We start from the raw sequence: 21,170 nt of genomic DNA, 5'->3' as shown, positions 1-21,170 counted from the left end.
ACAAGCTGCATTGGTGAAAGGTTTATTCACCCTGTGTGTGAAATGGAGGGGGGAGGGGAAAGAATGGGGGCAGCTAAAACTAATTCTAGGTTAATATACCTCGCCCCCTCCCATGGGGGGGGGCACCAGCTGACTGCATGGATCTCTCTGTCCCCAAACAATCCCAGCTGCGTCATTCCTTCCCCCGCTCAACACTTAAAGCTGAACTCCAGACAACCAGCCAAATACACAAGATACATATATAGGAGCCTTCAATTGGCACCAGTTGCTAAGGTAGATAAAAGGCAGCACTGTTGGCTGGTGGTTGTCAGCTGTACCCTGCTGTGTACATTAGCAACCATCCATGAGCCAATGCAAGCAGCATCCCCGCCATTCAGAAAGAGGTAGCTGGCAAGGTAAGCAACCGCCTGCCACCTTCTGACATTTGCAAACAAACTTAGAGAGTGAGCTGCAAACTCAGCTGCCACACCACTGCCAGAATTACATTCAGACCCCAAAACCCGGCTGCAGAAAAGGACCCTGCAATGGTTAACCCCCCCCCCAGACGTGAGTCACCCATTATGGGGCAATCAATTTTGCTTTGCAAAACCAACTTTCGGCTTTATCTCTGTTTGGGTTCCTCAGGACAAAATGTTTGGATGCTGCGCGTGTCCTTGCTGGAAACACGAGGTGCTGCGTTACCAGAACACAAACCGTGTCACCGCCCAGCCAATGGGTGCTGACAGCAGCAAAGGCTTATGGGAAATGGGTGAAGATAAGGCCAGGCTTGGCATTGCTGTGCGGGTTACTGGACATTCATCATCCGCAGCCTTATTTACAAGGAGAGACCTTGGACTCTGTGTACTGTTTGTACGCCATGCGTCTGTCAATAAACGAAGGCGATATTGGAGGTGCGTAAACGGTGACCAACAGGAAGTGATTAAATGAGGATTTAATTGATGACTGTACAGGGAAACCTCCAGTATTGGAGGGGGGGGGGGGATTCACCAGGAAAAAAATATTGATGCCATAAAAGGACTTTTATTGGAGCTACCGACGCAGCTGTATGACCTGCGAAAAAACCTGCGCCGCTCGCATGAACAGGCCTTATATAAAATCATAAGGTTGTCACTGACACTAGGTTAAAAATTGGTGCTGCAGTGCCCCCTTGTGGACAGGTGAGGTTCAACATATGATATGAAATATATACTGTCTGCAATAGGAGGGTGCCACAGTGCCACCGTTTGGACAGATGAGGTTTAGAATGTGGTCATACATACCGTACATATATATTACCTGCAATACGGAAGTGCTTCAGTGCCCCCGTGTGGACAGATGGTGGTCATACATACATTTATAAATATTGTCTGCAATTGGAAGGTGCAACAGTGCCCTCGTGTGGACAGATAAGGTTCAGCAACTGGTAACAATATTATCAATACAAAGGTGCTACGGTTGCGCCCTGGACCGGATGATTTTCAGCACGTGGTCATAGGTAGGTTTTATCTGCTATACAAGAATTCCACAGTGCCACCTTGTGGCCGGATAAATTTTAGCATGTGGTCATACAGACATATATTGATTAGATAGATAGATAGATAGATAGATGTAGTAATAATCTTTTATAGAAGGAAGTGCTACAGTTCCCCTTTTAGACAGATGGGTCTCAACATGTGGTAATACACAGATAATTATCTATAATATATGCAGAATAAATATTATAATATATGCAGTAGGGTGGTGCTACGGTGCCACTGTGTGGACAGGTGAGGTACAGCATGTCATACTGTATAAATCATCTGCAAACGGATGGTGCTATAGTGCCCCCGTGTGGACAGGTTAAGGTTCAATAGGTGATAATACATGTACACTATCTGCAATTGGAGGGTGCTACAGTGCACCCGTGTGGTCAGATAAGGTTCAGCACGTGGTAATAGACGTTATCTGCACTAGGAGGGTGCTACATTGCTACAAGTGCTCATACATATATTCTTTTAGATTGTAAGCGGCAGGGTCCTCTCCTCCTCCCTTGTCACTATATTTAATGTACAGCACTGCGGAATATGTTGGCGCTTTATAAATCCTGTTTATTATTAATATTATAATAATAATAATAATAATAATAATAATAATAGTAGTATTTAATAACAAACTCAAACTGTCTGCAATAGGCTGTTGATAGTAAAAAAAAAATTAGATAGAAAAATTGGTGCTGCAATGCCACCGTGTGGACAGATGAAGTTCAGTACGTGTTCATACATTGTCTGCTATAGGATGGTGATGCAGTGCCACCGTGTGGAAGGATGAGGTTCAGCATGTGGGTATACCTTGAAACCATCTATAATAGGATATCCAAAGCCCAGTTTCTGCACTGTCATCCCTGCTTCAGCACCTGGTGAATCACTCATCTTGAACAAACATGTTAATATTAGTCCGTGGGAGTACAAACCTTTAAAAACAAGTCAGCAATGACAGCTAATTAATTGCCTTCAACTCTGAAGCTTGATTGTATTTTCACAAGAGCAATAAAAAAAAACAAAAAAAAAACATTTTTTATTACCGGTATTTTGCTCCAGCCTTGTGTTAACATTTCCTGCATTAGTCTTGATCTTAGTGGTGCCTCCTGCACCAGGGTCGTTTCTAGGCAAAATCAACATAGGAGAGTGGCTTAGGGCACCACCTAGTGGAAGGGCAACTTTCCAGTCCCTACGCCCCCCCCCCTTTTAAAACAGAGTCATTAGGGGCAAATAAGGACACCACTACACAGAAGGATAAATATATTATGTATTCATTAAATATTTATATACGGTATTTCTATAATTCCATCTAATATCGCCAGTGTATAACATAAAATCATTATGAGACGCTCCATCCGTCACCTCCTGACATCACATTTATGGCTCTGATCACATTATATGGTGAAATCGTCTCTAAATGTGGAAAATTTACCTCAGAACGTCAAAGGTAACCATGGTAACCAGTTAGGCCTCTGAGACAATTCCAGCCTTGGACACCTCCAGGATGAAGGGCGAACATTGGAGCCCCACCTGGAGGGTCTACGTCATGCTACAATGGCAGAATGTGTGAGGGTATTCAGTTACTATGGGAAACAAGCACATTTCTCCCTTCAGACACACGGATAGGCCCTAATTAATATCCTCCTGACCTTATAATGGCTGTTTACAGCAACGCCAAACACCAAACCGTACAACACAGGATATTTATACAGCCAGCATGGCTAACAACATGGCAAGCTCTATTCTATAGGATAAATTTTATTTCAGTAAGCATATTTTTGCAGCATGCATTTCTGACCATTTTCTGGGGTAAATAAGAGGAGAAAAGGCATTTTTGCTTTTTTGTCAGGTAAGTATTGAGGTTTAAGGGTAAAATGCCTGTTAGGTTTTGTCTGAATCTCATCTGGGAAAATTTAGTTCACTTCCTGTTTTAAAAAAACAACAGGAAGTGAGATGAAATGTAATATAGGGAAATCACCTAGTAGGCAGTTGTCATTGTAACCTGGGTACCCATTGGAAGATATTGTTGTTCTTTTGACAAAAATTTGGGATTTTTCGCCCCTTTTGATAAATGATAAGATGGTGAGTGGGGCAAAATAAGGAGAATCAGCCTCAATGGGGATACAGAAGGCAATAGTAACCCTACAGGTGATCCGAACTCCTCTCTAAGTCTGGCTGAGCAGCAAAATGTCTCTAGAAATGTTAGTAAATACATTTATAAATGTGAATAGTACAACAAAAAATGGCTAAACCCTATCCTGTACAGCTGCCATGGAGAGACAAGGCCTCAAATCCAAACAAGAACCCCCCTGTCACTCATAACAACTAATCACATTATATTTTAAAACGTCAGTGCAGAAAAAAAATGGAAGAATAATCTGGTTGCTAGGGGCAACCTATGTCAGGACCTTAGACAGTACTTAGCAACAATCTACGTAGGATAGATTCATAGAAACTGGATGATAACTGTGTTGCCAGTAGCAACTGATCAGCTAACTGGAATATTGACAAAACATAGTCATGGATTATCTGAAAACGCCAAACACGTAACACTCGTTGTATTTATGAACTGGCAGCTGCTAAGGAACATGTGAATCCCTGAAATGTAGTGAATGTAATCGTTAGTCCATGTGGGCAGCTGTCCAATGAAAACAACAGGAAAGTGGTAAAACCCTGATAAATGAGAACAAGTGGGAGCAAAGGCTAAGCTAGCGGATGGCCAACAAAAAAAAAAATGGTCACATGATCTATAAGGGTGCATTTACATGTTCCAGCTCCCACTCAAACGAATCGGCCAGCATATTACCAAAATGTCCTAAAACAAATAAATATAGCATATTACAATGCAAGGTAGCGCAATATATGTTGCAACATATGTGCGTTGGATTTGCACTGCATGGGTGCATTAGGGTGGCATGCAAAATATAAAGCAAGACAACACACAAATGCACGTAATGTATGGTAATAATGATCGTGGTATCGCCTGTGTAAATGCAACTCACTGTTTTGGCCATAAGGGCCAGCTGATATTTGCATTTTGATAATATGCTATTAAAGTATTATATGTGTTACCATAGCACATGGCAGTGCGCATTTTATGCCTTGGTGCTACGCCGTGCCAATCATTCTGCATTGCACCCCAATGCAGCATTTCCAGTGCACAGCAGCAAAGTGGAGGTTTGATTGTTGGAGTGGTGCATTTTGTTGACCCATTCATCCAACCCAAATGCAGCATACAGTAACATGCATTGTGAATGCAGCACCATATATACATCGAAGGGCCCTAAAAGTATGATGCATGACGCTTTGCATCGAAGCATAGCTTAACCGCAATCACAACCGCTTCTGTTCAAATAAAATGGGAGTGGTTAGTGGTTAGTTTACATGGTTTTCCTCTGCAGGAATAAAAAGGGCCCTTACTGTACCCCAATTTTTATAAACTTCCCCTAAAAAGAGTCCATGTCAGATGAATGCACATCAGTGTCAAGGATCAGACAGGGGGTCCTGTAGGCACCCGATGCAAGTCCTTCATGCTAAACTTTGTTCTGCCAAAAATAAATCACAAAATGTTAAATAAAATAAAAACAATATCAAAGCAAAGTATAAAAGTATTGTTAAAAATAAAAAAAATCATTTCAAGTGCTTGCCTCTGGTACGGCAATGGCCAGACAGATCCACATTTGAAATTTATAGACTTCAGCCAAACTCCACAGCCAAGAGGGTGACAACCCCGACTCTGTTAGACGTAAAGGGAACCGCACATGCCAAACAGAAGGTCTGCTTTTTTTTTTTTAAACACCCCACACAAATACCAATGGCTTTAAAACGCATCAGGGCCCCTAAGCTTTCTGCTGGCACTAATGATGTTAATATGGTGGGGGGGGTATACCAAAAAGCAAGCATGGAAGTTCTGTTTTAAGGTCACTGTCCCACCTACCTGCACAGCAACACACAGAATAACTCTGCACACCTTGCACACTTCTCCTGTCAGTACTTTCTTGCAGAACATCCTCATCCACAATGTTGCTGTGCAAAGAAGGCTAACATAAAGAAACCTATGCTAGCCATATATTAAAAAAACTTGGCAATATACATCGAAGGGTGTTTTTTGTCCAACTATAATGCAGACACTATGTCTTAAAAAAGGCACCATTTCCCCAAATACTCAGTTCCCTTGGGGTGACTCTCTGGAGATGATTCAATTGCATAAAAGCAGCTACGGCAAGGGATATCCTTATCTGTATGACTAGGAATCTTCAATAATCATCTATCTATCCTATATATGTATATATACATTTATATAAATATATATATATACATCCAGTGAAAAGCTAAAAACATACTAAAAACCTCAACACACATAAAATTAATAAGTAATGATATGGTAAAACGTTATGTACGATCACATTGATAACTCTTTTTTCTAACAGTAAAAGGTAATATTAATGCCTAGGCCTCTGTGCGTTTTTTCTAATACAGTGTCATTCAGTCCCCTCCCCGTCACATATAATAAAATGGCTCATATGAAATGTGTTTGGACAGTTTTCCCCCATTGGCAGCCACAGCTTTAAGTTTCAGAGAACCAGACGCATCCAAAAAGGGAGGGGGTTGTAGATGGCTTTGTTCTGATTGGTTAATCCTTCAGCTGGGATTGGCGGGCTCCCTTGCATGCTTCAGACAGCTCAGAGCGCTTGCTGTCTAGGATTCCCTTCCAGTCATCCTGCCATGACTGGAGCCTCCTGAGGGGTGAGGTTGTGCCAAGGTGGCGATTGTGGCAGGCCGTGAAGAGGATGTGTTCCCAGGTGGGGTTGGCTTCTGCTCCTATAAAGGAAGTAGATCGAGTGAGAAATTAAAGTCCCACCTTATGTGGGTAATACCTGGAATGATAGTTCATTTAGTATATGAACTGTAATCTCAAACAGCTTCCTCCTGGGTGGGGCAAAGGAGAAAACCGCCACCCACAGTCAGCTGATTGGACAATATCTAACCAAAGGTGGTGCAAGGTGTGCACTAACTTTTCATGGTTTTTACCTGTTATATCTGGACGGTCATCAATCAAAAGGTCAGCAGAAACCACAGTCTTGTCTCTTGTCAGAATAATCTGCTCCAAAAACTCATGTCCAAAGTGCTTCTCCACCCAGGCATACTGCGAATAAGAATAACAACAGTCTTAGGATCACAATTTACCTACATTTCCGCCTGCTACATATTTTCTTTGTCTGGTACAAACATTTTTTATTAGGGTACCTCAAAAAAAAGTGAACACAAATTTTAAACTTTTCTATATATACCTGTTAAAATAGCTAAGGGAAGAAGGAGAATAAGGGATAAATAAGAAATGTTAGTTTGATTATTACAATTTAAAAATAAGATTAAGTGATGAATTAACAGTACAATTGTAGTGGGTATTGATAAAAAAAAGCAGGACTGGGCTGTCAAACTAGGGGAGGGACTCTCACAATGTTATCACCAGAGCACCTCGCACTACGTAGGGCAGGGGTGTCAAACTCAAATACACGGAGGGCCAAAATGAAACTTAGACAAAGTCACGGGCCAACCTTGAAGTTTATTGAAAAAATTGAGGAAATTTTTCCTTCTCATTAGATATAAACCCTTTTCATACGGAAACAAACAGGTTTTGCTTCACATTCAATCTGGAAAAAGCCCGTAATAGAGAAAGATTTTATTTAAGAAAAAATCCTATGCCTCTTTCTCTTTTTGTTAAATTTCAATGGTAACCTTTTTGCACTGGCTAACAATAATATTAACAATTTTTTTTAAGGAAAATCCAACCATTTAAGTCCATGCCTTGGAGAAGCAAGGAAAAGTACAGCTGAGGGGGAGTGCTGGAAATGCCAGACGCGGCCAATGCGGGGCAAATCTTATGAGTGGCCCGCCTCCGAAACTCCCTCTTTATTAAAATAGCACCACTACTAAAATTCTCGGCGTTATTTAGGTCTATAAAACAGTCCAAAGTGGGGCCACACACAGGCAGAGAGCCCACTGGTCTATAGACGCCAGTGATGACGGGAATTGTAGTAGCGGTGCTATTTCAATGCAGCGACAGGCCAGCTGCAGTTCATATTTTGGATTCCTTTGGGGATCAAAAAAAATGGACGTTTGGATCCGTTTTGGCCCCCGGGGCCAGAGTTTGAAACCCCTGACATAAGGGAAGGTGTGTCAGTTGCTCCTGATACACAGTAGACAGTAACTGTCACACTGACAGCGGAGCTTCGCTAACACACAACGTGAGAAACATTCTTGTAGTGTATTCTGAAGAATCACAGGGCTCTATTTATAAATGATTTCCTACTCAGTTCGCTGATAAAGTTTTTTTCCTATTCATTTCCTATTTTGAGAGCTACCTTTGATGATTGGCCACTAGGTGGCAGAACGAGCCATTGTTTTAATAGGAGATCTGTAGAAAAATACAACCATAGAATTCACCACCAGTAAATTTCAGAGAATTCAGCTGGGGGAATAATTCATAAATAGAGCCCATGCTATCAGGTTCTCAAGCTCGGGACTCACCCCGGCAAAGGTTCCAGCAGTCCATTTCATACAGTAAAACAATCTTTTTCTGCCTATTTCCTACATTCCCAGCCTGTTTTTTACAACGCTATGCCAGACTGTCAGCCTGACCCTACAGTACTGCAAGACTGACTGGCACTCACATTGGCATCGATCAGTCCTTAAAAAATTCCCACCAGAAGAAGCTCCTAAGACATCACACTGTTCTCCTAAGGCCCTTTTAGCTGGGCGCACCACCCTGCACGTTTCTGTTACCAACCTGATATTTTTGGGTGGTTTATGAAAAGTTGGGTCATAATACAGGGGCCATCACCTGCCTACATCCTAAAAAATCTCTGGGGAGAATACTGCATCACCAGACTGTGTTGGGGACGGTGTTAGGTGAATGTTGCTCTGGCAAACACTTACCTTTTCATATGAACAGTATTGGTACCGTTTGATTGGACTGGTGCATATAAAGACATCAGTGCTACAGAAAAAAAAATCGAATATCGGATCAAATTTAATCTTAAAAAAATATATAAAATAAATAAATTAATCGTTTATATGAATCAAAATACTTTCGAAATATTTATATAGTTGTTTTTTTTGGTCATGTGACCACTTTTTCGGCTGGCTGAATCTGTTGGTGGGAGGGAGACCTGTAAGTGAAAGTGACACCGCAAGGAGACATCAAACAAGACAGCATTGTGCTGTGTGGTGAAGCTGTGCAAATTGCTGCATTGGATGGACAGAATTTTGGCAACAGTGACTCAATGCACCGTCCACATGACACCGAGGCACAGCTTGCAGGAGGCATAGAAGTGGGGGTGGGGGGTTACCTGCTGTGTACAGCTGTGGATATGAGCGTTCATCTACAGTCCTGTACCTGTCCATACTGGAAGCTGCCTGACTATTCACACAGCTGAGCAGTGATGACCGGTGATGATGACTTAGCGTAAAGCACAAGGGGGCCATTTGGTAACCTGACACATCTAGGTGATGATACAAGGACAGGAGTATTGTGAGAGGTAATAAATAGCTATGTTACAAACTTCATTGGACCGCTTGTTGTCAGCCAACTAACAGGCATGACAAATACTACAAAATTATTCACAAAAAAATGGTAGCAGAATTGCAGGCTGATGGTCAGATCAAGTAGAAAAAAATAAACTGTTTACCAGGAGGAATAATTTAGGGTCGCCACTTTTTTTTTGGCTGTTTCCTATTTGGGAGATTTACCTTTACTACCTGTCCTAACTTCCCGCCCCTATTTGACTGGAACAGGTGTCCCCTTAGGTTTACCTTCACCTAGGGGGACAAATGGGGAAAACTTCCCAGTAGGAGAGATTCCGCTGGACAAGCACAGGACAACACAGTCCTGTCCAATCATTGGGGGTCACCACCCCCCATTTATTACAAAGCCATCAGGGCTCCCCCCCTTACTTACTTGGGTAGGTTGGACATTTCTTTCACGGCCTCCACAGCGCCATCTATTGGATCAAATTCCAAGAAGAAGTTCTTTGATTCCCAGATGCTAATGGCTTTTCCCTGCAAAATATCAATGAAAGAATATTCAAGAAGTGTCACAGATACAGGAAGTGAGGTAAATCTCCCCAGTGGAGCATGGAATTCTCAACATTCCCACATTCCCATAGCAAAATGTTGGTTCCCTTTTAATGCCCCCTTTAAAGTTCTTCTCTTTTAAGTTACCTCTGATTTAGTGATTCCTCTTTCAGTCCCCCCCCCAATATAGTGTCCCCCTTTTTTTACTTCCGCTCATTGTGACTCCTGTTGGTGACCCCTGGCCCCTGCAGAGCGGCCACCTTCCACATCCTCAGCCTCCAGTGTCTCCTCTGCTCCCTGGATCACATGACCGAGACGGCAGTGGAGGAGAGTTGTCAGGAGGACCTGAAAGATGGCGGACTATGGTGCCAAGCATTAGGAGTAATAGGGGAGTTAAATATAATAATGGCACAAACAGTGAAGCATGGCCGGTCAATGTGTTTCATCACAGCGGCATATATAAACCACTGGGGGGAGCATGTGAGGAAGTGACAACACAGATTAACAATTAGCAGACTGTTGTCAACCCATGACAGGAACTGCCTAGGAACCGTAAAACGGTACTCACACTAAGGCCCGGCTTTAAGTTCTCATACTGTTCGGATACCCAGAATCCTCGGCGCTCCTCCAACTCAATATAAGGCTCCTGGGGGTATCGAGTTCTATACTTCTTCAAAAAGCCGCCTTCAAAGTCGGCCAGCACGCCGTCCATGTCGACCAGAACTCGCAGTCGGCTTGTGCATCCTCGCAGGCTGGTGGACAAAGCCCCTCCCCCGCGCAGCAGCCTGGGCAGAGACATGTCCGTGTTGGGGTAACTAGACTCGCATTCTACAGACGGGACCCCGAGGTATTAAGGTCACCGGGGACACCTGTAGACATCACGCATGGGCAGTGCGTTCACGAAGAAGGATTCCGCTCATCCTCCGCACAGATGCATTCTGCCAAAAGAAATGCAAATAAATCATTGCTGCAGACAACAACCACTGCAAGGGGGACCGGAACCGTCACAGGCGCTGATCAGCTGTCACCTGCAGCTCAGATGCTGCAGCAATGGTGCATCTGATGAAAGAAAGCCCTGGGATTGCAGCAGCAGAATGGCAGTGCTGGCTGTGCCTCCTTGCAGGATTATATAACCGGACTGTCATGTCCCCCCTGTGCTCTACATTCCCAGGGAGGGCTCTGCAGTGCAGTCACAGCAGCCAGAGCTGAGCATTTCCTGCACCCTGCAGCCTTTACCTTGTAAGGACAACCTCTCTTAAAGGGCCAGGGGCCCTTGTGTTCGTGTTACTGAGCTGCATAGCAACTCAGCAGGGAGGGGTGAGAGATTAACCTTTGCATGGCTCCAGGAGGGGGGGGGGGGGGCAAAAAAATGACAGCAGTAATGCTGCAGATTAGTAAATACAAAATAGGATTAAGGTAAAGTATAATAAATACGAAATAAATTCAGAACATTTCCAGGTCCTGTCACTTTCACCTACGCAACATCTCCAAAATCCGCCCTACCTGTCCCCTGAGACCACCAAACTCCTTGTACATGCTCTTATCATCTCCCGTCTGGACTACTGTACCCTCCTCCTCTCTGGTATTCCACTAACCCGACTCTCTCCTCTACAATCTATTATGAATGCTGCAGCCAGACTCATCCATCCTTCCCTCCGCTCCTCTTCTGCTGCATCTCTTTGTAGTTCTCTCCATTGGCTTCCATTTCACCTTAGAATCAAATTCATCTCCTGTGCTTTGCCTTCAAATCCCTACACAGATTTTGTCCCACTTACATTTCTGACCTGATAGAAAAATACTCCCCTAGCCGCTCTCTCCGCTCCTCCAATGACCTACTAATGACTTCCTCACTCATAACCTCCTCACACGCACGGCTCCAAGACTTCTCTAGAGCTGCCCCCACTCTCTGGAATGGTCTTCTTTATCTTATTCAGCTTGCTCCTACTTTCTGCTCATTTAAAAGAGCGCTAAAAACCCAACGCTTCAACCTCACCTACCCATCTTCTTCTGTCTCTTAAACCATAATTACTTCCCACCATTCCCCCTCTTATTGTGTGATACTTCCCCCACCTCCTAGATTGTAAGCTCTTCAGGGCAGGGTTCTCTCCTCCTTCTGGGTCACTGTCTGAACCTGTCTGTCACTTGCAACCCCTATTTAATGTACAGCGCTGCGTAATATGTTGGTGCTATATAAATCCTGTTTATTATTATTAACAATAATAATAATAATATTAATAATGTTTATTCGCAACAAATGCAGCTCTGCAAATATTAATTCCTCATTATAGACCTGAACTTGCTCTGGGGTCACCCTTTTCCAGTCCCAGTAAAGCAGAGCTCAAGGGGAAGCAGCATTAGGAGCCAGACAGAAAAACAGAGAAGTGGGATCAGGCTGCTACACCTTCTTTCACTGTTCAGTCACAGGCTGGGGTTAAGAAGGAGACTTTGATGTGAAAGTTAAACTGCAGCAAAGAAAATGGGGTCAATAGGGCTGTAACGTAGAGGTGAGTATATCTGGGGGGTGGATGCTGCTGGAAATGTATCAGCAGTCAGGGGCCCTTTGGACAAGCTGGGCCCCCCAATAGAGAATGTATATTCATGCCGCAGATCTCGTACAGCTTCTCCCAGCCACTTCCAGTCAGTCTCCACCAAGACAGCGAATGTCAGGGTGACAACAGAGGAGCACAATTGGGATACAGTTGTCACCCTATAACAGGAAGTGCCTGAAGGACCTTCATGTCAGGATCACCACTATAGTATTTTAAAAGCAGCTGCAGCTTTAAAAAGACCACAAGTCAATAGAGTTACAGTGCATATGTGATTTAAATGATGGGGTTTTGATTTAACTTAAAGTGTATTGAAAGCTGCAGAAATAAATTTGATTTGTGTGGGGTCAGAGAATGAGAGTTGGTGTATTCAGAGGGCTGGTAATACTTTCATCAAAACAACAGAGCTATGTCCTCTAAGTCTGCAGTTTCCTGTTGTGTCCCTGGGTGAGTAAATGAGAACAAATCCCCTCATTGGTGTCCCAGCTGCTTTGACTCACATTTCGCAGTGCATGTTGCTTTAAATTATTGTCCCGCCCGTCTCGGGTCACTCAGTGCAACCTGATTGGTTGATCTTGAAAGCCACTCCCAGCCCCGCCCATTGTAAATTGTTGTCAACATGCGCCCCGCCCATCGATGTATGCGGCAGGAAAGCGGAAGTTCTCTGGTTCTCGCGAGAAGTGTCGGAGTGTCATCGCGAGCCCGGCCAGGGAAGTCTCGCGAGATCTGGACGCGCTGAGTGTAGAGTTGAGTTCGGCCCGCGCTCCGCACTCTCCCTCACGGCCTCACCGCGGAGGGAGGCGGACACACCCGCCATGGCCTCCGCTATGGAGCAGTTCGTCACCAGCGTCCGTCAGCTCTCCTCCCAAGGTGAGAGAAGAGGGCGGGGGCGGACTGGGCCTCATTCCCTGCCTCAGTGTATACAGAGCCTGCCTGAGTGTATTCATTCTCCCAGCCTGAGTGTATACAGAGCCTCCCTTATACTTCACTCCCTGCTTGTGTGTACACTGCACCTCAACCCCTGCCATTGGGTACACTGCCCCCTGCTCCTGTGCCCATTAGTGGTAGGGTTGTGCCCATGTGCAGGAGGGGGTGGGCTATGCCCATATATGGTAGAGATGTGCCCATGTGCAGAAGGGGGTGGGATATGGCCATATATGGTAGAGATGTGCCCATGTGCAGAAGGGGGTGGACTATGACCATATGTGGTAGAGATGTGCCCATGTGCAAAAAGGGGAGTGGGCTTTGCCCATATATGGTAGGCATGTCCAGAAAGGGGGGTTGCCCAAATTTGTATATACATATGAAGAAGGGGTGAACTGGGCCTATGTGCAAAAGGGGGTGGGCTATGCCGATTTATGGTAGGGATGTGTCCATGTGCAGGAGGGGTGGGTAATGCCCATATATGGTAGGGATGTACCCATGTGAAGAACAGGTGAACTGTGCCCATGTGCAGGAGAGGGTGGGAAATGGCCATATATGGTTGGGAAGTGCAGAGGTCGTGGATAGTACCCATATATGTTAGAGATGTGCTTGTGTATGGCAGGCAGTTGCCCATGTGCAGAAGGGGGTGGACTGTGTCAATATATGGTAGAAATGTGCCCATGCTCAAAAAGGGGTGGGCTGTGGCCAAAATGGTAGAGATGTGCCCATGTGAAATAAAAAAAAAAAACAATCAGTCCTCAATTTTAATGCTTTTAAAGAGCACCTGTCATGGTAGAATACGGGCTGCCTTTGCTCATCTCTCTTTATAATAGTTCCCCGGTAGCCATAGTGATGGTTCTTACATGGATCAGAAAGTGAGACATTTATTCTGACACTTACCTGTGATGGTGTGACAGCCGGGCACAGAGCATTTTTAGAAGTAATCCAACAAATCGCATCCTCGGTTCTCTTCTCATGAAAGCTGTACCTCATCCTTTTGACATTGTAATTCTCTTATTGGTCAGTCTTTTTGCAGGTTTGTTTGATTTGCTGCTTTGCAACATTGTATCACAAATGTGACATCACAACTATAAGCCAACCAATGGCTGAGCTTCCTTTGTTACTTTCAGCTAAGTTAATGAGGTCACATGGTATAGATCTTACTCTGAGACCTGTGTGCTTGGGGTGAGAGCGTTTGGCAGATAAAACCTGTCACATAATTCTGTAGCGTAACCAGAAGATCTCCGCAGCCGTCCCTGTTGTGTGATTTATTTTAATACGATGTGATCTGTAAATACCTCTCTATGTTTATTGCAGGGCAAATGACTCAGCTGTGTGAGCTGATAAACAAAAGCGGGGAGCTGTTAGCAAAAAATCTCTCTCATCTGGACACGGTGCTCGGGGCCCTAGATGTGCAGGAACATTCTCTGGGGGTCCTCGCAGTTTTGTAAGTATGCGTTTCTCCTCATTTGTACAGCATTGCAAACACAAGGATGTCAGAGATAAATAAAATCATTCTATTAATAGCACCATACACAAATCCGAGGAAGGGGGGGGGGGTGAAAGTGTATGAGAACCTCAAAGTGAACTTGTCCTGTGTGCACCCTTCTGCTCCATCTGTTCTGCCTATACTTTGTTCCAATTTATTAATGCCTTATATGGCCCATTTTTCCATCGTCCTTGCATTACGCCCCAACTGTCCAGTGCCCCTGTATTGTGACCCAACATTTCCATAAAAACAGCCGGGTGGTTACTGAAAAGTGCTGGGCGGTGTGCCTGGATAGAAAGGTCTGGGGAAAATGCCACCTGTGTTATGTAGAGGGAGAGGTTCCATGTAGACCAGTGTTCCCCTCGGCCCCTTTTAGCTGGGCGCACCACCCGGCACTTTTCACTAACCACCCGGCTGTTTTTGGGTTAGGTCACAATACAGCGTCTCTCACCTGCCTAATATTTCTTCCCACACTGTAGACCTACCGCACTGTCCAAGGGTGACAATGCTAATTATTCCTAGGTGGGGTTCAGTCGGTAAGCGTTGTCACCTTAGGACAGGAAGTAGTTACTGGCTGGATCACCAATGGTTCAACTTGATGGACCTATTTAACCAGGAGACAGTAAAAGGAGGGGAAAAAAAACTAAAAGGGAAAACAAATGCAGCCTGTGCTACTGTTGCAATTACATTCTGGTATTAGTACACCACAGGGCTGATTACTAAGCTGTGCTGACTTTATTCATCCACTTGTTTGAGCCTTTTTTTTTCTATTTTACATAGCTGGGTGAAAATTTACATTCACTACTTCTTTAAAACATCAACATTGTTGCAGTTAAGGGCTTCTGACTTTTTTTTATGACTGTTTGTCAACTTCTGCTGTAGTCTTAAGCTACATACACACTTCCAATTATTATCGTTGGTAAACGAACGATCCTGCACGATATCTGCGAACGATCGTATAGCACCGATCCTGTACATACAGATAACGACACGATCGTTCGCAGATATACCGACTGTACACACGGCAGATTTTCGCCCGATATTTGGCCGATGCCGATTATCGGGCGATAAAAATCTGCCGTGTGTACGTAGCTTTAGGCTATGTGCTAGACTTTTGTCGTTGGAAAGGATCTTTCACAATCTTTTCCAAGGACTGAAAGATAAATGAACAAGCACTGTACATACAGCACCATTCTGCTCTATGAAGAGTGGAGGTGGAGAACAATGAAGCTGGACCCCGCTGTGCTCTCTCTCCCCTTCACTTGTATTGCAGCCTTTCATGGATCCGCCAGGATAAGCGCTGTACACACCATGTCAGATTCTCATCCGATACCGGCCCTGAAGTGATAATCGGACGAGAATCATCTGACGTGTACCTAGACTAAAGCCGTGTACAGACATCAGTTAATTGTCACTGGAATCTATCTTTTGCGATTGTTTCTACTGACAGGAAAATAAACGAGCCCTCGTATGTTCTTGGAGAGGGAAGGACATGCAAGTGGTACCTTCTTCCTCCCTTACCTAGGAATGCAAAGTGGTCATTCGTTACCCTACCAGGGCAGATTGATGAACAATTTGGGGGAGGGCTGTACACATGCTAGATTTTCACTCAAGATAAACAGTTGTACAAATTTGATAACTGATCAGTGTTCTCCCTGTAGGAACTTTGAGCCTAATGGAATGAAAAATTAGGTGGGGGAATAGAAAAACTACTGTCAGCCATATACTGTACTACCTACTACTATATAACAAAATGGGCCATGGGAGAGATAGCCTGGAACACAGGCTGAGGCAAGGAACTACAAGTGACTCAGGAAAACATTCTGCATCCGGCTATAATGGCCTTGGGGGGACAGTGCTGCTTTTTTAGGTGGCCACCATAGTTGGCCATTAAATGTCTCTTAAACCAGCGGTCGTCAACCAATGGTCCACGATAAAATTTTGGTAGTCCGTGGGTCTGGCCAGTGTGGTGGGCGGGTTGTCACTGGACTGGTTCTGACATCATGGTGTCACTCTGGGGGAATTTTCTTCCCCTTTGAGTGATACACGGCTCCCTGCGCATGCGCGCTCCGGAGCCAAAAAATTTAGTGGTCGAAAAGGTTGGCGACCACTGTCTTAAACAACAGCGCTAACTGTTACATTAGTGCCATAAAACCTATAACTTGTCAGAAGATGATTATTTTTGTCTGTTTTTGATCTTTTTAGGTTTGTGAAGTTTTCCATGCCCAGTATTCCTGATTTTGAGATGCTGTTTTCTCAAGTCCAGCTCTTTATCAGCACTTGCAATGGAGAACACATTAGATACGCTACAGACACCTGTATGTATTGCTGTATGCAGGTTCTTTTCTGAGCAAATATTTAGAATTTTAGTGATTTATTAATTGATTTTCTCGTTGTTATTTTTTTTGTCTTTGTGCACAGTCGCTGGTCTATGCCATCAGTTAACAAATGCACTTGTGGAGGGAAAACAGGTAAGTAAAGATATATAGGTTATGTTTAGTTTAGGTTACTTTTTTTTTTATGTTACATATGTGATATGCATTAGAATTGTAACGGAATTTGCAAAGATGCATGAATGTTCTTTATAGGTGAGTTGCATAAATGAAAACCATTCCAGTATCTTCCCAATACCATGAATTTGTTTTAGATTGGTTGAAGAGGACAGAATGAGATGTTTTATTGTTACAGAAATATGTAAACTTTCTTTATTTTATAGCCCCTGAGAGGAATCTGTGTTCTTAGACAAGCCATAGACAAGATGCAAATGAATACAAATCAACTAACCTCAATTCATGCAGATCTCTGCCAGGTAAGAATGCAAAGTCACCGCAATGACTTTTATAGCCTTTTATGTAAAACTGAACCCCATGCAAACATAAAACACCTGAATGTAGTTCTGTTTATTTTTAATATGAGTGTTATACATACCTGATTTTTGAATTGGTACCACCTTATGGTAGAACTAGGAAAAGAAACAGCACAGGATGCTATGTGGGTGTGCTGCTGAAAAAGATCATACTGATCAGAGTTGGGAGCAGAGAAATAGGTTTGTTAGTCTTCCCATTCTGCCTTCTTTATCCAGTTGCAGCCTAGGGAGACAGTGGGGGAAAAAAAGACATCTTCCTTGCTAAACAGGGTTGTGCTGTGTAAGGCTACGTACACACATTCAATAATTGTCGTTGGAAAGGATCTTTCACAATCCTTTTCAACGACAAAGACTGAACATGTGCTGTGCATACAGAGGGGAGCAGGGAGAATGATGGGGTGGCACCCAGCTGCACTCTCTGCCCTTCACTTGCATTACGATCGCCAGGACGGATCCATGAATGACGATCGCTGTACACATGCTAGATTCCCACCCGATACTAGCCTGAGGCGAATATCGGATGAGTATTATCTGATGTGTGTACATTGCTTTAATCTAAGGAACAGATGAATATAAATGCAAATCCTTTGACAGGTAAAACTGCTCCAATTTATGTATTTAGGCTTTGTACGTGTAGGTTTGCGTGGAGCTAATCCTAAATATTTTCAAATAAACCATAATTCTATTCTTTATGATAACACTGCATTACAGGAAAAGCCCACCCAGAACTGATTATTTAGCTTTGGATATTGGTTTGTTTGGAGGTCTACTTTAAAAAAAAAAAAAAAAAAAAAAAAAAAAAAGCTTCACATAGTTGTCACTGTTTACCCATAATGATTTGGTGTGATGATCCGATCATTGTGTATTGTGTGTATTGCTTGGTTCTAATTCTGCTCTTCTTTCTCACCCTTACAGCTCTGTTTGTTAGCGAAATGCTTTAAGCCAGCTCTTGCTTATTTAGACGTAGATATGATGGATATCTGTAAAGAAAACGGTGCTTATGATGCCAGGCCCTTCCTGTGTTACTACTACTATGGGGGCATGATCTACACGGGGTTAAAGAACTTTGAGAGGGCGCTATACTTTTACGAACAGGTATGGAAAATCACTTTATCATAAAGCTAATGCAAAAGAATCTTAAAACTGTGCAAGCCAGCGTCACCTTAGGTAAAAAATATAAATCCAAGAATGATATGTATTATATTGCCACTTACCACTCCTTTAGGTTTGGTGGCTGCATTTTTTTTTTTTTAATTTTCCACCTTTTTATGTGGTGATATGCCTGTGCAGTGTGACAACGTTCACTTACTGTATCTGTGCAAAGGCAGGGTTTTCACCATAAAATAGTGACTACAGAATCCCTCCCTTTTTTTTTTTTTTTTTTTTTTTTTTTTTTTTTTTTTTTTTTTTTTTTTTCTTTTTTTTATTCAGGTTTAATCTACAGAAAGTATTGCCGGATTGTTGGGGTTTTATAGTAAATGTTTTACTTTTTTAACTATCTTTATCTATCTGTTCTCTCACCACCAGGCGATCACAACGCCGGCCATGGCAGTCAGTCACATCATGTTGGAATCTTATAAAAAGTATATCTTAGTCTCTTTGATACTTCTTGGGAAAGTACAGCAGCTGCCTAAATATACCTCACAGATTGTCGGGAGATTCATTAAGGTGAGTTGTGACATGAGGCTTTGATTTTACACTGGCTAGGGGCTCAGACCTTTTTTCTGAAATTTCTGTTTGTGTTAGCTGCTCAACCCACCCAGATAAATAGGTTGAGCAGCTATCTAGTAAAGCAAGTCGGCACTTTTTAAATACTGTGTATTAATAATAATATTAATAATAATGCAATGGGTTTTTAGCTTGTCTTTTTAACAAGCTAGAAAATGTTGGGTTGCATTGCATAGTCAGTCCTAATGCTTGGGCTTTGAAAACAATAACCAATCCCCTTACTCTGTTTAAACCCAGTGTTCTCCTTGATTGCTATGACAGATCTAAAACCCTCTAATAAAAATTTAACTTTGGCCAGTCCCTCATGTTTAGCAGCTTTAAGGATACAAGAAAAGGGTATAGGGGGTAAGTGGGGGAGGGGAGGGGAGGGAGTGCATTGTTGAATGTCAAGGAAGGATTGGTTGGATAATTGGAGGGTGATGAGAAAAGGTAATAGAAGGGCTGAGACAATGTGCAGAAATGCTGTAAGTGGGGAAACAAATATTTTTGAAAGCTGTCACTGTACAATTCTATTGTATGAAATCACTAACCCCACCTACTGGTTGAAAGCTGTCACTGTACAATTCTATTGTATGAAATCAGTAATTACACCCAATAGTGTAATACTGTCACTGTACAGTTCTCCTGGGTGGTAGCACTACCACCACCTAGTGGTAGAAAGCTGTCACTGTACAAATCAATTGTATGGAATTACCAATCCCACCAATAGTGTAATACTGTCACTGTACAGATCTTCTGAGTTGTAGCACCAACCCCACCTAGTGGTGGAAAGCTCTCACTGAACAATTCCATTGTATGGAATCCTTAACCCCACCTACTGGTTGAAAGCTGTCACTGTACAATTCTATTGTATGAAATCAGTTATCACACCCAGTAGTGTAATACTGTCCCTGTACAGTTCTCCTGGGTGGTAGCACCAAACCCACCTATTGGTGGAAAGCTCTCACTGTACAATTCAGGTGTATGGAGTCCTTAACCCCACCTGCTGGTGGAAAGTGGTCACTGTAAAATTAAGTTGTATGGAATCCCACTTAGTGTAATACTGTAACTGTACAGATCTTCTGGGTGGTAGCACTTACCCCACCTAGTGGTGGAAAGCTGTCACTGTAAAATAAATTTGTATGGTATTAATAATCCCATCCAATAGTGTAATACTGTCATTGTACAGATCTTCTGGGTGGTACCACTAGCCCCACTTATTGGTGGAATGCTGTCACTGTAGAATTCTGTTGTATGGGATCATGAGCCCCACCAACTGGTCTGATTCTGTCATGATAGAATTCTAGGTGATAACCCTAACCCCACCTACTCGTGGAAAGCTGTCACTGTAGAATTCCTCTGGCCAGTAACCCCAACTCTGCTGATTCCTCTATGTGGTCCTTTCTTCCATGTGTGGTGCCTAGGCGAGGGTAACATCAGCATGGTGTTTGGCAATACCTTGAGGAATGCTGAGTTGCCCAAATCTTGCATAAAATGCTACTGCAACGTGGCCTACTTTGGAATCTTGCTCCGTGGATGCTGACCTTACCCCCTGCAATATGGAAAAAAAAATATATTGACCATCTTTTACCCTTCATGGGCAATGTTCGAATTGTACAGGAGATTAACATGGAAGGGGCTATGCATGTGCAGGGTTCATTTTAAAGGTAGATTATCTATATGGAAATTGGGCAGAAGCCTTGATTTGTAGACCCAAACTGATGCAGATCCTTTAATTCTTCCTAAATCTAAATTACTCCCTTTGCTTTTAGGATAAAATGACAGGTTCAGCTCCACCCCCATCCAGGAATGTAAACTAACCCAACAGCACTCCTTTGCTATCTTTCTGCATGCGTGTTACAACTAGGATTTACAGGTCCAGTGGTCATTGTTAGAAACAAGGCAGACATCTCCTTCCATCACATTGCCTGGCAGTCGTCTCCTGTACTGTGACCTGCCTGTCAAACTGATTGTTCAGTGACAGCCAGGAAATTAGCAAACCTCGGCTGCCAGTGTGACAGCTGTATTAGGATTGCTGCCAATATACAGAGTTCTGCGCATCACAC

General features: G+C 43.3%; 2 protein-coding genes across 2 annotated transcripts; one reads left to right on the top strand and one right to left on the bottom strand.

Moving 5' to 3' along the window:
- Positions 1 to 2,745: 2,745 nt before the first annotated feature.
- NT5M (5',3'-nucleotidase, mitochondrial) lies at positions 2,746 to 10,809 on the bottom strand. Its single transcript, XM_072417429.1, has 6 exons — positions 10,601 to 10,809; positions 10,141 to 10,510; positions 9,457 to 9,557; positions 8,436 to 8,496; positions 6,528 to 6,642; positions 2,746 to 6,317 (listed from the first exon to the last, which is right to left on the bottom strand). Exons 2-6 carry the CDS (start codon positions 10,369 to 10,371, stop codon positions 6,130 to 6,132), a joined length of 696 nt encoding a protein of 231 aa, XP_072273530.1. The 5' UTR covers positions 10,372 to 10,510; positions 10,601 to 10,809; the 3' UTR covers positions 2,746 to 6,129.
- A 1,974-nt stretch (positions 10,810 to 12,783) lies between these two features.
- COPS3 (COP9 signalosome subunit 3) lies at positions 12,784 to 20,924 on the top strand. The gene is made up of 8 exons (XM_072416986.1): positions 12,784 to 12,988; positions 14,360 to 14,489; positions 16,737 to 16,849; positions 16,953 to 17,002; positions 17,248 to 17,340; positions 18,313 to 18,492; positions 18,925 to 19,065; positions 20,877 to 20,924. The coding sequence occupies exons 1-8, from the start codon at positions 12,934 to 12,936 to the stop codon at positions 20,922 to 20,924; spliced, it is 810 nt and encodes a 269-aa protein (XP_072273087.1). The 5' UTR covers positions 12,784 to 12,933.
- The last annotated feature ends 246 nt before the right edge of the window (positions 20,925 to 21,170 follow it).

This window comes from Pyxicephalus adspersus, chromosome 7 (genome assembly GCF_032062135.1).
Source record: "Pyxicephalus adspersus chromosome 7, UCB_Pads_2.0, whole genome shotgun sequence".
NCBI classification, from domain to species: Eukaryota; Metazoa; Chordata; class Amphibia; order Anura; family Pyxicephalidae; genus Pyxicephalus; species Pyxicephalus adspersus.
This window is presented reverse-complemented; position numbering and strand designations above follow the sequence as displayed.